General features: G+C 36.0%; 1 protein-coding gene across 2 annotated transcripts in view; it reads right to left on the reverse strand.

Moving 5' to 3' along the window:
* ATF6 (activating transcription factor 6) overlaps positions 1 to 18,547 on the reverse strand; it is a 212,776-nt gene that overhangs the window by 159,469 nt on the left and 34,760 nt on the right. For both annotated transcript variants that reach the window (XM_054526488.2, XM_024251202.3), the window contains exons 7-8: positions 17,090 to 17,310; positions 223 to 408 (exon numbers count right to left, since the gene is read on the reverse strand). In XM_054526488.2, coding sequence (XP_054382463.1) covers positions 223 to 408; positions 17,090 to 17,310 — 407 coding nt within the window. The remainder of the gene's footprint in view (positions 1 to 222; positions 409 to 17,089; positions 17,311 to 18,547) is intronic.

The following is an 18,547-nucleotide window of genomic DNA, read 5'->3' on the forward strand; positions in this document are numbered from 1 at the left end:
TAGGAAAAGGAGACAACTTTTCTATGTAGATTGGGGAGTACAATTCAAAGGGTCCCCTTCAAAGGCTTTATCCTTACTGCAAATGTTTTAGGACTTATTATACGCTCCTTTTCCTAGCACTATTGTTTTACATAATTTAATTTAAAATGTAAAAGTTTCTCTATTTATTTATCCAGAGGATACTTTAGCCCATCTCGACTCAGCCCTATTACTAACACTTACCTCTGACACAACTTCATCGAGCTGCCGCTTCAGTGTTCCATTTTCTTTCTTCAGTTGCTCGTTCTCTGAAAGGGCAGCCTTTAATCTTGCCTCTAACCCTAGCATATATTCTTTCTTCTTCTTGCGAGACTGACAAGCAGATTCTCGATTTTTTATCATACGTTGCTGTCTCCTTAGCACAGCAATCTAGAAAAAGTTATAATGAATCAGAATATCCTGGTTTTAAAATCAGATCAAAATGGATCAGAATATACTAATTTTTACAATTATTTTAACCAACTATTTTTTCAAAGCATAGGTTACTAGTTGTTTCAACAGAGGTTTGAAAACACACTGCTCAAACTAAATAAGTTAAAATCAAATGATTAAATAAGGCCTTCTAAAACTCAAATGTTAAATAATTTCTTCTGATGTTTTCTAAGGCTCGTTTATTAATCTCCTAATTTTCCCCTTAGAAACTCCCTCAGAAAGTATCTTTAAATATATATGCATATATACATACATCTTAAATCTATATCTCTGGCCCTTAAATGGCTATGCCCCAGAACCATATATTCAATTAATTATAAGGCCACTTCTTACAGTTATTACCACTTCAAATTCATTATGTGCAAACTGAACTATCTCCCTCTAACTAGATTGTTTAAAAATCTATCCATTTTCTATCAATAGTAACTATTATTTTACTTTATTCACTATATTCAGTCCTTCTCAATCCCTCATTCACTCATTGAATATGTTAAAAGCATATACTAATGACCAAATTTATTCCAGTGAAAATGTGTCTCAGTTATTCCTTTCTCTCTATTCCCTCTTCCACTCTCCTAATACAGGCACTCATTAACTCATCCCCATACTACTGCAACAGACTCCTATTTCAATTGTGTTCCATCTCATCCTGTCTACCATTTCTAAGATAACTTCTCCCAAGAAAATATTTTTATCTTACTACTCAGTTGCAAAAACAAGCTAGTCATGTATCCCTGCTACCCATCTTTTCTTTTAAGGTCTTCCATATTGTGACCTCCCACGGCCTAACCAGACCTTCTGCCCTAAATCTACAGCTATTCAAGCCACACTCCTCCAATCTTACCATTTAAGGCTACTTCATAATCTCCATACATGTCTAACATGTTTCCTTATTCACATTGTTTATTTCCATTTGGAATGCTATCTCCTCCACTAACCTAATTCCAAGGTCCATTCAAACTCAATTATTCTAATCCACCCTGATTTTTTATTTTCTCTGAACATCTTATACCCTTAGAATTTGGAGGATACACTGGAACACTCTAATGCTCTCAATTGTTTCAAGAATGTTAACTCTCTCTCTCTTTCCCCACCTAGATTTTATACCTTGAAAGCCAAACCACATCTGATCCTACTTTTTTGTTTAATACCAACAATATCTACTACAACAGAAACTTACTGAGCAAAATTATTTTTGTTATGTCTTCTAAATTAAGTTATGAAGCCTATTGTTATACATTAGTCTAATTTCTTTGAGGAAGTGAGAGAGGTGGCAAAATTAAGTCCATAAAAAGCGCCAACCTATTACTAATTTCTGTATATTTTGCAATGGACTTTAAAAAGTAAACACTCTAGAGTGTTCAATAACTCTTACTGAGACCAGTAAATAAAGTTAAAGAATGTAATCTATTTCCTTTTTTTTTTTTTTTTTTGAGATGGAGTCTCCCTCTGTCGCCCAGGCTGGAGTGCAGTGGGGCGATCTCAGCCCGCTGCAAGCTCCGCCTCCCGGGTTCACGCCATTCTCCTGCCTCAGCCTCCCGAGTAGCTGAGACTACAGGTGCCCGCCACCACGCCTGGCTAATTTTGTTCGTGTATTTTTGGTAGAGACGGGGTTTCACCGTGTTAGCCAGGATGGTCTCAATCTCCTGACCTCCTGATCCGCCCACCTCGGCCTCCCAAAGTGCTGGGATTACAGGCGTGAGCCACCGCACCCGGCCTGTAATCTATTTCTTTTAAAACAACAACACAATTCCCACCCTGATAATACATTTCCTAGAAAGAGAAGTATGCCAAAGCCAACCAAGTGATCTCCCAACACCAAATATTTTCAACAACCTTTAAATCAGAACCCACAAGGAAAAGAAATGTTACATGAAATGTCAAAAAGGGTGTTTTTTTATTTAAACTACAAAAAGGCTGATTTTTGTGAAACCATCATCTGTAAAAATTTCCCTGAAGAAAAACTATCTCACTCTTAAGTAATGCTAAACACACACACGCACACACACTCACACACACACACACATACAAAGAGCAATGGCAAAGCCATGATGGATTGATTATTCACCAAATGCAAACTATTCTCTGGACAATGCCACTTTGTTCAGTCTACTTTTATTTTTAGTGATCTTCATCGTTACTTAGAATGCCAGTGTCCATAATTAATACTAGAGTGCTGAAGTACACAGAACACTGAACAGGGACATAAAAGTGAAAGTTCCCAGATGGAAGAGTTTATACTAAAAGTTAGACAAAAGGCAACCTTACTTTAAAGGCTAATTAATCTGTGGAATTTAGAGGGGCTTACAGATGGCATACCATTTAATAAATTTCAAACAAGGATTAGGCATTTCTATAAACAATAAAAGCACCTGCATATTACACAGCATTCAAGTTTCAAAGGCTGTCAATCCACGTGCCCCATACTAAAAAAATGAAAACCATCTGTGGTCAAATATTCATTTCTTCCCATAGAAAAAGATACATTATAATAGTTCTAAAAATAAATATTCAATACTATCAATAAATACAGAGGGTAAAGACAGTAAAAATAAATGAAACCCACAGCTATCACCAAACACAGGGCTCCAATGTTTTATCTCAGCAAGCCATCTTCAGCTGTCTGAATATAAAATATTTAAATTATTCAATACTTCCTAGGCAAAAAAACATATGATTTTTAGGCTAAACATACACACATTGCGGTGTTTGGTATTTTTTTAAGCGGGGGAAAGTAGGTATTTTCCTATATAAGAAAAAAAGGATTACACTATGTAATTCTGTTTGGCAAACTGCTCTTGCACATACAGTGTATCATAATGACCTTTGACATGCAATAATGGCAGCACAGATTTTCAATTATCTTGATGTTTCATAATATATTCAATTAATCTCCTCTTGTTGAAATCACTATAGTTTTCAAGATTCTTTAAAATAAGCCTCATCATTTAATCCACTGTTAAGACAGTAGAAGGGCCAAGGCTAGAACTTAGGTCAGTTGACTCAAAGTCCGGTGATACTTACACAACAGCTTCAAACTGCTTTTAAATACCAAATAGAGAGGCTTGCATCACAGCATGGAACTCTAACCTCAGAGAACTGTGTGGTTACTTTAATTATGTGCCTGTCTGAAAACAGAGACTTGTGGAACTGCTTGTATCTGGAAGCCTAATCTCTCTGTTAGCAATCTGAAAACATAAAATCAATACTCTGGCCCATTAACCAATTGACACATCTCTCTTATGGGCATATCAGATGATTTAATACAGACTGAAATAAGCGAACAGCTGGCCAGGTCCTGCTTCTGATCATCCTGCCTCCAGACAACTCTCCCACCAGGCATCTTGCCTTGGAAGAAGTAAAAAGGACAAAAGAAAAAACTCTACAGCTGCAAAATAGTTTCCTTTGAGTGCCACTGCAGTATAAAATGTAGTATTTCACTTAGTAAAACTTATTTGACTGTAAGAAAGACTTATATAAAAGGAAAACTTTCACAAATGGACAAGTTCCTTTGAAGGCTGAATCAATGTAAGAGTCAAAGTTTCAAGTACGTCCACATTTTGTTTTTAGTTTAATTTAATTTAATTTTTTGAGACAGAATCTCACTCTGTCACCCAGGCTGGAGTGCAGTGGCACAATTACAGCTTACTGCAGCCTCAACCTCACAGGTTCAACAGATCCTCCAGCCTCAGGCTCCCCAGTAGCTGGGACTACAGGTGCATGCTACCGTGCCTGGCTAGTTTATTTTTTTGTAGAGATAGGATCTCTCTCTGTTGCCCAGGCTGGTCTTGAACTCCTGGGCTCAGGCAATCCTCCTGCTTCAGCCTCTCAAAGTGCTGGCCCAGCTTGTTTGAATTTAATTATCAATTTAATTATCAATCAATAAGGTTTTTAAAACTAAAAACCTTATTGACTGATAAACACTGTAAGTTATTATAGTCTCTTTTTATTAACAAAATTGACTAAAGCCTTGTTTCTGTGATGTCGCTAAGAAATGAGCTCAATGACCATAAATTAAATTAGATATAATATTAGATAGGAGCCAGTAATGGTGGCTCACACCTGTAATCCCAACACTTTGGTAGGTCGAGGCAGGAGGAACGCTTGAGGCCAGGAGTTTGAAAACAGCCTGGGAAACACAGGAAGACCTCGTCTCTGCTAAAAATAAAAAATTAGCTGGGCATCGTGGTGCACAATTGTAGTCCTAGCTACCCTAGAGGCTGAGGCAGGAGGAACACTTGAGCCCAGGAGGCTGAGGCTGCAGTGAGCCATGATTGCATCACTGTGCTCCAGCCTGGGTGACAGAGTAAGAGCCTATCTCAAAAAAAAAAAAAAAAAAAAAAAATTAAAATGGGATTTTTATGCTAAGAAATACATTCGAATATCTTATGTAAACTCAAGTCAGATCAAGTATTGATAAGCTATGGATGAATCACACGGTAATCACTGACTTGCTGCACATCTTTCTAACAGTTCTTATTCTCATTTGGCTGAATCTTGCCCTCTAAACTGATAAAGTAGAAGCCATTACTGATTAACCTCTTCACTGTAACTGACCAAAAATAAAAATACAATCTTTCAATTAAATAAAAATTACGTAACATACATTATTGCATATGTATTGCAGTAAACATATTTATAGATACATTCTTAAAAAACACATATAGTTAAAATCATTGGCAAATTTAATTTGTGGCAATCCTACTTTAAATATTCAAATACATTAAAAAACTTAATTTGATTTTTGTTAAGAATCTTACGTACACTTCTTTTTTCTCATTAAATTGTTTAAAGCAGAAAAAAAGAGAAAATTTAGACTTTCACTATCTCTACTCTTCTCAATCTCATGACAGTCAAAATTTTATATTACTCTTTCTATTAAGTTTTGTGTGTATGTATGCATATAACCAGTTCCCATTTGCCAAAAATTAAAGAAGCTTCATACTGGCAACCTGAACCATTTATTTGGCAGATTATCAAGGAAATAATCTTCATCCTGCAAACTATTTCCTTCTATTTTTTAAAATGAAGAATGCCTTCTGATATGTAGTATAATTTCCAGAATGAGAACAGATAATAGACAAAGTCCCTGCTAGGTTATAGGATGGGGATACCCTACCAATCTCATCTTCTGAATGAAGATAAAGAACAACCAAAAGAGAGGTAAAAGCAGAATTATGCACCAGATGCTCTTAGGAAAGCCACACCATGGCCACAGCCTCTTGAAGAATAGAGGGACCCAAGTCCTGTACACAGGGATCTTCAAAGGAGGCTCAAAATGGTTTCCTGTTATTTCAGTTAATGACTCTACTGCTTCACGTGTCTTCAGAAATACTTGATGGAGGCCGGGCGCAGTGGCTCACGCCTGTAATCCCAGCACTTTGGGAGGCCGAGGCGGGTGGATCACCTGAGGTCAGGAGTTCGAGACCAGCCTCAACATGGAAAAACCCCATCTCTACTAAAAATACAAAAAAATTAGCCGGGAGTGGTGGTGCATGCCTGTAATCCCAGCTACTCGGGAGGCTGAGGCAGGAGAATTGCTTGAACCTGGGAGGCGGAGGTTGCGGTGAGGCGAGATCACACCATTGCACTCCAGCCTGGGCAACAAAAGCGAAACTCCATCTCAAAAAAAAAAGGAAAGAAAAGAAATACTTGATATAACTAAATAAAAGTAATAGTAATTTAAGTCATTAAATGAAAATACAAAATTGGAAGTTAGGAGTCCTTAATTCTTGGCCCGGCATTGCAATGAATTAATTGGAAGATCTAAAAAAACAATAAAAATAAAAATAAATCACGTCACCTTGTAGGGTCTATTTACATATTAGTAAAAAGAGAGAGTTAGACCAGAATAGTGCTTTTGACATTATTATAACCCAATATCAGGTTTATCAATTTAGTAAATCATCACAGCCTTCAAAAACAATTTGACAGAAAAGCACAGGACAGAATAAAAGAAAAAGGGTGCATTATATTTAGTAAGAGTTGTTTCATGAGATTGTGTATAAGAGAGAAAGAGAGGTTAAATACATTTCTTACTGTGGATTGTGGACAAAAAAGTTTAAAGCCACTTCATTAGTCCTCTAAAGGTCTCATCCAATCCAAAAACAAAATAATTCTAGGGCTGATGCTAAATAGATACACTTAATTTAATTGGCACAACGACATAGTACAATAATGACTACTATATAATAAAATATGGATCTGATTAGTTTTGCTACAGGTTTCATTTGATACCACCAAATTATTCAAATAAGGTCAATTTTTCTAAAACTTTGTCCCTCATGACTTAAAACTATCTGCTACCTTAATTTTTAAAAATTAAATCTTAAAACTATCTTAATTTTTATAAATTAAGAAAAAACATTTGTAAAGGGAGAAAAAAGGTAGCAGCAAGTTTTGAGACTTGGATAATTTGTTCTTTTTTTTTCTTTTTTCTTTTCCCATAAAGTTGTAAGCAAAGGACTTGGGTAATTTAAAGTCTGAGCTGCATTAGGGCTACCTTGAAAGTAAAGGCTCTATTAATGGAGCACAGAGTAATGATGACACCACTGGATTAGGAGAAGACCAGTTATAATTGAGCTAGGCTTGAATCCTAACTCAATTATAAGTGGTCAAATGATTGGAGTGAGAATCAACTGGGTAACAGACATGAAGGTTCTCTGTAAGCTATAATGTACCATACAAACATGGCTTTCAGGAAAATTATGTAACACACACACACACACACAGAGGAGGCAAAATTATTACTTCCATCAAGAATGTACCTCACAGCTGCTCTGATATACCATGCAACTAAAGCAATACTGAAAATACCTGCTCCCATTCCAGCTCCCATTTTCAGATTTTAAGTTTTAAAATTAAAACACACACACACACACACAAAGCATGAAATGTTATTTAGTCACTACAGAAGCAGAAAAAGAGCCTAAAACTTAACATTCCTGTGAGCACTCTGTCTGTTCCTTACTCTGTATTCCTCAGGGCCCTGATTCATTTCAAAGAGCTGTTATAAGATTTAAACAGAGTATTTACAAGTTATGCACTTAGAAAAGTGCCTGGCACATAGTACTTTATTAATATTAGCCATCTTAGCAATATGACATTTGTTGAATCACTTAGCTAGTTGATTCCTTCAGTAGTAAAATGGGAATAAATAATGTCCCCTTCACAAAGACTTTGTGAAAATCCAGCAAATATTTGGTCGACTGACAGAATTGTAATATTGACAGGTGATTGAACTATTTTATTAATGTAAATTATTGAAGTTGATAAAAGAATGTACCTAGTCTTAGAAAATGCACACTGAAAAAATTAGGGGTAAAATACTGTGAGGTATGTAACTTACCCTAAAATAGTTCAGGAAAAAAATCATGTGTGTATATGGATGGATGGATGGATGGATGGATGGTTGGATGGTGGGTGGATGGGTGGGTGGATGGATGGATGGATGGATAGTGGATGGATGGATGGATGAATAGTGAATGGATGGATGGATGGGTAGGTAGGTAGATAAAGAATAAGCAAGCAAATTGGGCAAAATGTTAACAACAGGTGAATCTGGCTAAGGAATACCTGGGTGTTCTTTGTACTATTTTTTGTTTTTGTACTTTTTGAAATTTAAAATTATAACCAAATACAAAGTTTAACATGTGCACCCATATAATAACCAAGGTTTAACATGTGTGAGCACACACACACAGTTGCAGTGTATACACACTGGGAAGTTATAAGAAGTCATGAGACACTTTCCTTTAGAACTCATACTCAAGGGAGGCAAGAGCCACAGAAAAGTCTAACCATAACACTTTAAATTCTTGAATATCATTCTCGAACTACCTGTAACCAGCCACAAGATCTCTCCTGCTAACAATTAATATTCTTTCACATAGTTATAAAATAGTAATCTTTCAGAGGGACTACCCCTTCAAGAATACACAGCCATTGATACTTTCATTTTTAAAATTTACCACTCTTCTCTGTGAATTATCTATTCGTATATATTGTCCATTGATGGTTGAATTAATTTGCATTTTTCTCACTGATTTATACTCTTTATATATTAAAAATGGTTCTTAAAAGACTGTGAAAATGTACATGAGTGTTCAAAGTGGCATTACTCACAACAGACAAAAAGTGGAGAGAACTCAAATGTCTACCAACTGATGAATAGATTATCAAAAATGTGTTATATCCATATAATAGAATATTATTCAGTCATAAAAAAGAATAAACACTGATACATGCTTCAACATGGCTGAAGCTTGAAAAACATATGGTAAGTGAAAGAAGCCATACACAAAAAGGCACGTAGTGTATGATTCCACTCATATGAAATGTCTGGGACAACTCCACACAGAAAACAGATTAAATGGCTACCAGGGGCTGCAGGGAGCGAGGAATGAGGAAAGACTATGGCTAATGACTATGGGGTTTTCTTTTTAGGTGACAAAAATATTCTGGAATTAGACAGCAGTGATGGTACCACTAAATTGTACAGTTCAAAAGGGTGATCCTTATGTAATGTGCATTTTATCTCAATGAAGCTGTTAAAAAAAAAAAAGACAACAAAAGAGCTTATGGACTCCCCAGACAAATGCACTTGCACATTGCTAACAACTATATGAGGGATGAGGTGAGGTGGGGTAAAGGCGTGTGATATGATCTGGATTTGTGTCTCTACCCAAATCTCATGCCGAATTGTAATCCCCAATGTTGGGGAAGGGGCCTGGTGAAAGGTGATTAGATCATGGAGGCAGATTTCCACCTTGCTGTTCTCATGATAGTAAGTTCTCATAAGATCTGGTTGTTTAAAAGTGTGTAGCACTTCCCTCTTTTCTCTCTTTCTCCTGCTCTAGCCATGTAAGATGTGCCAGCTTCCCCCTCACCCACAGCCATGATTGTAAGTTTCCTGAGGCTTCCCCAGCCATGTTTCCTGTACAGCCTGCGAACCATGAGACAATTAAACCTCTTTTCTTTATAAATCACTCAGTTTCAGGTATTTCTTTATAGAAGTGTGAGAACTGACTAATACAGGATGCTGATTATGGAAACACTGAAACCCACCCAAGGACTCCATTAAGCCCTGTGACTTCTCAATTAGAACTACCTCAATGGAGGACCATTTGGTAAAACCTATCAAAACTGAACAAGTACCTACCTTCTGGCCCAGCAAATCCAATTCTAAAAATTTCTCCCACAAAATTTTTGCAATCTACTCATCTGACAAAGGGCTAATATCCAGAATCTACGAAGAACTCAAACAAATTTACAAGAAAAAAACAACCCCATCAAAAAGTGGGCAAAGGATATGAACAGACACTTCTCAAAAGAAGACATTTATGCAGCCAACAGACACATGAAAAAATGCTCATCATCACTGGCCATCAGAGAAATGCAAATCAAAACCACAATGAGATACCGTCTTACACCAGTTAGAATGGCAATCATTACAAAGTCAGGAAACAGGCAATCATTACAAAGTAGAGAAACAGGAACACTTTTACACTGTTAGTAGGACTGTAAACTAGTTCAACCACTGGGGAAGACAGTGTGGCAATTCCTCAAGGATCTAGAACTAGAAATACCATTTGACCCAACCATCCCATTACTAGGTATATACCCAAAGGATTATAAATCGTGCTGCTATAAAGACACATGCACACTTATGTTTATTGCAGCACTATGCACAATAGCAAAGACTTGGAACCAACCCAAATGTCCATGAATGACAGACTGGACTAAGAAAATGTGTCACATATACACCATGGAATACTATGCAGCCATAAAAAAGGATAGTTCATGTCCTTTGTAGGGACATGGATGAAGCTGGAAACCATCATTCTCAGCAAACTATCGCAAGGACAAAAAACCAAACACTGCATGTTCTCACTCATAGGTGGGAATTGAACAATGAGAACACTTGGACACAGGAAGGGGAACATCACATACCAGGGCCTGTCGTGGGGTAGGGGGAGGTGGGAGGGATAGCATTAGGAGATATACCTAATGTAAATCACGAGTTAATGGGTGCAGCACACCAACATGGCACATGTATACATATGTAGCAAACCTGCACGTTGTGCACATGTACCCTAGAACTTAAAGTATAACAAAAATAAAATAAAATTTCTCCCATATATTTGTATATGAACAAAATGAAATAAGTACCAAGTTATTCAATGAAGAAATATTTATAATGAAAAGGACTGCAAAATTTTACAATAATTATGGCACCCCTATGAAGTACGTTACTATGTAGCTATTAAAATGCAGCTATTAAAAGAATAAGAAAAAGACCAGGCACGGTGGCTTATGCCTGTAATCTCAGCACTTTGGGAGGCCACTGCAGGAGGATCATTTGAGGCCAGGAGTTCAAGACCACCCTGTGCAATACAACAAGACCCCCATCTCTACAAAAAACAAAAAAAAAAATCAAAATTTAGCCAAGTGGCACACATCTGGCTACTCAGGAGCCTAAGGCAGGAGGATTGCTTAAGCCCGGATATTCAAGGCAATAGTGAGCTATGATCATGCCACTGCACACCAGCCTAGGCAACAGAGCAACAGACTGTCTTTAAAAAAAAAAATAAATAAATAAAAATTAAAAAAAGGAATAAGAAAACTTTTTATGTACTGATTTGAACAGATCTCTAAGGTATAAGTGAGAAAAGCAAGCTGCAGGATGACATGTACAGTATGCTACCTTTTCTATTAAATAGGTCAATAAATAAAACTATAAGTACTTATATATTAAAGAACTGTCTCCAGAAGAATGCACACAAAACTAGTATGAATGACTACCAGACGAGGAAACTGATTTGCAAGAAAGCCTCTGGGGTATAAAAGGACTGTCTCCCTAGAATGAGTCCCCACAAGGTTTTGAGAAGGGAAATTAGAGAAAGGAGAGAGAAGTATTTCATTATTTATTAAGATAAAAATCAGAATCCTTAAAAATAATTATTTCTTATTCTTATAAAGATGCCAAACTGCTGGGCGCAGTGGCTCATGCCTATAATCCCAGCACTTTGGGAGGCCGAGGCAGGTGGATCACTTGAGGCCAGGAGTTTGAGAACAGCCTGGCCAACCTGGTGAAACCCCACCTCTACTAAAAATACAAAAATTAGTTGGGCGTGGTGGCGCATAGCTGTAGTCCCAGCTACTCAGGAGGCTGAGGCAGGAGAATCGCTTGAACCTGGAAGGTGGAGGTTGCAGTGAGCCAACAGCGTGCCATTGTACTCCAGCCTGGGCAACAGAGCGAGACTTTGTCTCAAAAAAGAAAAAAAGATGCCAAACTAAAAAGTACAAAAAGTACAGAACAAAGAATGCTAAGGTTGCCACAACATAAATTTATCCTAATGTAATGCATCAGGAAGGAAAAATAAACAACAAAAAAAACCTGTTCACTTCCCCTTCCAAAGCTACTGTAACCTCAAATGAAACTGAACTGCTATTCAAGATAAATTTTTAGAAGCTCCAAACCTACATTTAAAGAGATACTGCAAATATTTTAACAAAGCATATTTTCTTTTATTTGCAGAGTCCCTGGTAACAGCAAAGCCACAATGCAGTCAGCACAGAAGTAATTTTTTTACTAAACCCTGGATAACTCCAGCTCTCCAAATCCTTCCTATTGGATTTGTTCTGATGGATTCCTCTACTTTGCAGCCTAAAGAAATATGATCTCAACTTGTTTGTTGTTAGAAGTTATTAAGAAGTGCCTATTCATTATTTATCTTCTGAGATCTAAGCTAGCCACATAATTTAAGGAGATTCAGCTCACATTTTGACCCAAGCAGAGTCCTATTCTTGGATGTTACAGATAAAACAAGCAACTTAAACGTCTATTGAAGTTTTGCTTTTTTTCTGAAATAGAACATAGGCACTCTCTGTTTTTCTGAGTTGCTATGTATTGCAAACAGATTATTATAGACATATTTTTCTTGAGAAACACACTTCCAGGGAGTCTCTTATGAGTTTTGCTCCTACATGTCTTATTGAGTATGCAAAGAATGCAAGGCCCAGACCACTCTTTTCTCAGACCATTCTCAAGGTTCAGTTTCCAACAAGCAACCTTGAAGGATGAGATAAAATCTCCCTCTGGACAATGAGGAGGCTTGCTTTCTGCTTGCTATAAACATGGTAGATTCTCCAAGCTCACGTTCCTCCACTGCAAGAGAGGAACACTGTGTGCAGGGCATCCATCTAGGCCCATATCACATCACTCCCACAGAACAATACTAAAAATACCTGAAATCCCTAAATTAACTATACACCAATTCTAGAGAAAGGAAATACAAAGTTCTAATTTGGTATGACAGGAGAATCCCCTTCACACCATTTCTAATACCTGCAAACCAGTAGGAAAGGATTGCCCCCAGCACCTACCTTCTCAGGATGGCTCTAGGAACCCAAGACAGGGACTCCCAAAGGGTAGTCATTTGGGGATGGAAAGGATCAAGTTTCCTAACTATAGGATTTAGAAACAGGGTAAAAGGTGATACAGAGTTTGGAATATATTCAGTGGGGTGACTCAGCCAGAAGGAAGGAGACTCCTAACAGTAGTTTGTATCCCTTCATCAACCTCACATCTGAGGTTATTTATAGTTCTACATCAGTTCTGGATACTTTTCTTTCCATTATTCCCACCTACTGATTTCCACTAAGAGTATTTGCTCCAATGTGGCCCACTGTGGAAGATGTAGAATTTTACCACTTTTTTTTCTGGTCTTTTGTCCCAATAACTAAAACAATGTAATTCCTATAACCTTAAAACCAGGGCAGTAATGTTTCATAAACTTTATGGGATTATGATGGATAGGTGGAAGTAGTGAGTACAATGCAGATTTAAACAGACTGCTTGTTTTTAAGCCCTTGGTTTGATGTGTGGCAACATTAAATAGCCCTTTAAAGAAAGATAAGCATGCTCTCCTATAAAGTCAACTTTGTAGTTCCAAGATTGCCATTTATTAAGAAACTGCACAGAGAACTTCTACACTGAAATGAGAGATTATGTTCATTTTTTCCATCAGGATCACAGCCAAAAACAAACCATATTTCTTGAAAACTTAGGTGAGGTCTCCAAGAGTTAAACAAAATAGATTTACCAGCAAAAGACAGGAAGAGTAAGACATAATTTGAACCAGGCAAACTGTTTCATAACAGAAAATGTGGCATTTAATGCAGTTTGCAGAATATGGTATGCTAAAAACGCTACTTATGGCTGTAGCAGGCCTCTGGAGAGTGAAACCAGCCAAACAAAAGAACTAAAAAAGGCAGAAAAAGAAGCCATGTCAGCATTACAAAGCCACAAAAAACTGATATGAATTTTTTTTTTTTTTTTTTTTTTTTTTTGGTGAATTACAATTCTTTCACCATACTTTTGGTTTAAAGGCACAAAAGGTATATGATAAAAATATTTTCTTTTTGACCATTTTAAATTAGGAATTTATATTAATTCAAATTTATCCTAATTTAATAGGACTTGTGTTTTAACAGACACATGTAATACTGAGGTCAACCAAGTTACTAACGCAGAAGGCTATACAAGTTGATCAAAGTTCTTCTCTGCAACTCCTTCTGGAACAGATTTACTTTGGGTTCCTGAGTGGGTTGGCCTGCTGCTAGGACAGACTAATGCTTCTTTACTTGAAATAAACATTCAGTCAAAATTTCTACCAAAAAAACTCATTGAAAGGCTTGGCTCACGTCTCGATGTGCTGGCCAAGTAAAAATAAGCACAAAAACCTCAATGCAGGTTGACTAGAAAATTATTCTAATTGTCCTTAGGTCTCTTTGCATTAAACATAAAGTGTTTGAATCTTTCTTTATAATCCTGTCAATTCTAAACTTCGAAAAGATTGTGTCTGTTTGGCTTTTGTACTCTTAAGGGGGCTCTGTAAATTTGAAGTATTTTTAATGAAATATTTTAGACATGAAAAAAGATAAAGACTAATTAGAACTTTAAAAATATGTAGGTCAACGGTACACCATTGTTAAAAAAAATTAACATCATCTAAATATACATTCATACAATAAATGTAGACATTCATACATAGAGATTTTGCTGACAAAGTCTCAATTAACATTGAAGAACTGGGGGATGTGTGAGATGAAAAAACATAGAACCAATAAGTATTAGCTTTTGTTTCTAGCAGTATTTATTGGTTCTACATTTTCTCATATTTTTAACAGTGATATACTGTTGACCTATATATTTTTTAAGTTATAATTAGTCTTTATCTTTTTTCATGTCTAAAATATTTCATTAAAAATACTTTAAATTTACAGAGCCCCCTTAAGAGTACAAAAGCTGAACAGACACAGTCTTTCACACCAGAGAACTAATAAAGGATGTCTGGCTAATAGACCAACATATAATTAATTGGAATATGTTTAGAGATTATAAAATGGGTCAATGGCATACAATGATGATTGCCAACATTAAGATGCTCATTATTCAGACAGTAAGCCTAAAAGAAGGAAAAAAAAAAAAAAAAAGCAGGGGGGTGCTCTTCTGGTTTTTAAATACAATGACTATATCAAAAAACCTTATGTTTAGAAGAAACCTTTCTATATTTTTCCTGCACCTGTTCCAGATAACTCTTCTGGAACAAGCAGAACAATTCTATTTTCCACATAACAACCTTCCTTTCCTGGAAGATGGCTCCCAGGTCTACTTTCCATCCTCTCTTTTTCAGTTTACTGAATCATTCCAACCTTTAACCCACTCCTCTACCTATGACATGGTTTCTAGATACTCTCCCCATCCTAGCTATGCTTTTCTGGACTTTTCCATGTTTGAGATGACTTAGATTAATATTGTTAATATTTTTTAACAACAGTGATATACTGTTGACCTATGTATTTTTAAAGTTCTAATTAGTCTTTATCTTTTTTTCATGTCTAAAATATTTCATAAAAATATTTTAAATGTCCTAACATATTACATAAAGGCAACTTTGGATATTTTCTATTATAAGTTTCATTTGGGGTATTATATAAGAAACATTCAAGTTCATAATTTAAAAGAGTATTAAAAAGAAATTTCAAAGCATTATTTTTAAAAATCCTTTTTCATTATTCTTAACCTGGTTGGTCTCCCATGAAAACCATACTCTTTTCTTATTGGTCACACAACTTTTTAATTGAAAATATCACAGAAAGTTTTCAGATTTTTGTTATTGTCTTTTTTTTTTTACATATTGTAGAAATTTTTCCATGCACCAAAAGGATAGAAAAATAAACACCCAGCTTCCATCATTATCAACATTTTGCCAATCCAGTTGCCTCTATCCTGTGCTCATCACCTTCCCATCCCAGCAACACATTGTTTCATCTTCAACTGAAACACACGCTATGTATTAGAGCCTATTATGCCATAAGCATTGTGCTTACCTCTTCTAGTCCTCAAAACATACCAACATAACAGTCAAGCCTAATCCTGTACTGTCCATGGTCTCTAGTCTCATAGCAACACTAATTTTCCTATTCCATGTCTGACATGCATTGTTTTCAATACCTATACAAACGATGGGACTCTTATTCTAGAAATTGGATGTTCTACTTTCACTAGACAATATTCCTTTGTTATGAATTTTTACAATATTGCTGGCCAAGATTACTGTTTATGCAACTGTAGAGCAATTTTATAATTAAATGGGTCACTGACATGCTGGTTAATAAATTCTGGTAGACAGATCAGACAGTAGTCTGATAAACAATCTTGCATAACCCACAAGATTTTAAAATTACTTTTCAAACGCATTCTACCTAAAGAAAGGATGAAGTAGTAATATTAACAACTAGTAGTATCAATTTTTATTTTAAAGAAAATATACACACTTTGCTTTCCCAATCATACTTTAGAGAATCCACTGTTTGACTATGTAACTTTAACATTCATTAAATTTTAGGACCAAGATGTTCAATTTAATACATAACATAAGTTATTTCCAATCATTTTGAAAGAAAGCAAGAGTTAGTTGGCAAGTGCAGTAACTGGCTTTAGAGAGTGACAGGTCTTAGGAAACTATGTGATTTATAAATTATAAGAAATCCCTAAAACATGCTAGAAAATTTAAAGGTTTGCAAAAATGGGAAAGTACCAAATAATCACTAAGAGACAGAATTCCTAAGAGTAGCAAGTCATCATTATGAAGTGGTGAAAACACTTCAAAATGGCAAGGAAGAAAGCTAAACATAAAATCTGCCTAAAAAGTAATCTATAGACTCTTATCTGAAGATTGCTAAAACATTTCAATCAGGAAACTTTGAATCTGTAAAATATTAGTGGATGCCTGGGTTGAGAGTGTAAGGGCTTGAAAAGAATAATAAGAGGGTTGGTTCTAAAGAAGGAGTAAAGAAGAGGGAGGTATGCATACTTTGCTTTTCATCAAACCACTTCAGACTTTCAAAAACCTTTTCACTTAGATTCTAACGTAGTAAGCCTTACCCTAATTTTCCTCCAAAGACTAGATATGCAATTCAGCACACTCTTTTATTTGATGCAATATAAGAAACTCTAAAAAAAACAAAAACAAGGCAACAAAAGCAAAAGGTGTTTTTTTGTTGGTTTTTAAATCAGGCATTAAGAGAAGCACTAAGCTTCAAAACTTACATCTGAACCGACATTTCTCATGGTACTTTGTAGGACAGGTTTAGTCACGGAAAGTTTTCCATTCACTGGGCTATTCGCCGAAGGGGCTGGTACCACATTCACCACGTGATTAGGTAGCTGTGTGACTCCCCCAGCAACAGCAAGGACTGGCTGAGCAGAAGGCAGAACTCCAGGTGCTTGAAGTTGTACCACAGTAGGCTGAGACAGCAAAACCGTCTGGCCTGCGTTAGAAAAAAGAAAAGGAATCAAAGGGTACACAACTACTGTGGCAGGGGAAGCAGCTTATAATTAGGTCTCTTCTGCAGACGTAATGGGTAAGATCAACACCAAGGGATTGGACACCATCAATTAAAACACTGGATCAATAGCAGCACATGCTTATGGTGACTTTGTTATGTTTTTAATGGGACCAACTGAATTCATCTCTTTGAGTTATCATTAACAATATACTTTAATATACTTTCTTATTTATCTTTCTCAACTAAACAGCTATCAAATTTGCTGTAATCCCTAGATTTGTAAGAATTAACCTCTGAAATTTATTAGTGCTAAAAGGATTTGTCTTATTATAAATAACAAATCTTTTACACTGAACATGGAGAGTCATGTACTCTAAATTAATAAGATTTACAAATGCATACAATACCAAAAATATCTGAACATAAACTTAGTAACTCAATATTAGAAGAAGAAGGAGCTACAGGCCATGCACTGTGGCTTACACCTATAATCCCAGTGCTTTGGGAGGCCAGGAGTTTGAGACCAGCCAAGGCAACACAGTGATAGCCTGTCTCTACAAAAAAAAATTTAAAAATTAGCCAGGTATGGTGGTATGTGCCTCGAGTCTTAGCTACTCAGAAGGCTGAGGCAGGCAGATCCCTAAAAAGGACAAAAAAAAAAAAAAAAAGGACTACAAATACCAAAAAACTTAAAACCATTTGAGATTAAATCTTAGCTAACAATCACAGTAAACATAAATCTGTGATTCAAAATAGTCTGTAGATGATACCAGCCCTTTCCCTCTTCCCCCAAAAATGGCCTTCAATTCTTTTCTGAGTATTCAGAGGTATCATTATTTTAAATTTATGCTAATCTGACGAGAATTAGTAGAGGTTGAACATCCTTAATCCAAAAACCCAAAATCCAAAATGCTCCAAAATCCAAAACTTTTTGAGTGCTGACACAACTTCACAAGTGGAAAACTCCACACTTCTGGTCCTAAGTATTTTGGATAAGGGATACTCAATCTATAATAATGACAATGAAGATGATGTTGTTAACACTGCAGAAAAAGTGCCTATAGATGACATGGTAAAAATATGTGATGGGCCTAGTGAAGGACTAAAGCAGCATACAGTCATAACAGAAAAAGAAATCATGTCAGTTTATAAACTCAAAAAGAGACTTCTAAGAAAAAACTTGTTAATGAGGCAGATGACTCCACAGAAAACATTTTTA

This window comes from Pongo abelii, chromosome 1, assembly GCF_028885655.2.
Source record: "Pongo abelii isolate AG06213 chromosome 1, NHGRI_mPonAbe1-v2.0_pri, whole genome shotgun sequence".
Classification (NCBI taxonomy): domain Eukaryota; kingdom Metazoa; phylum Chordata; class Mammalia; order Primates; family Hominidae; genus Pongo; species Pongo abelii.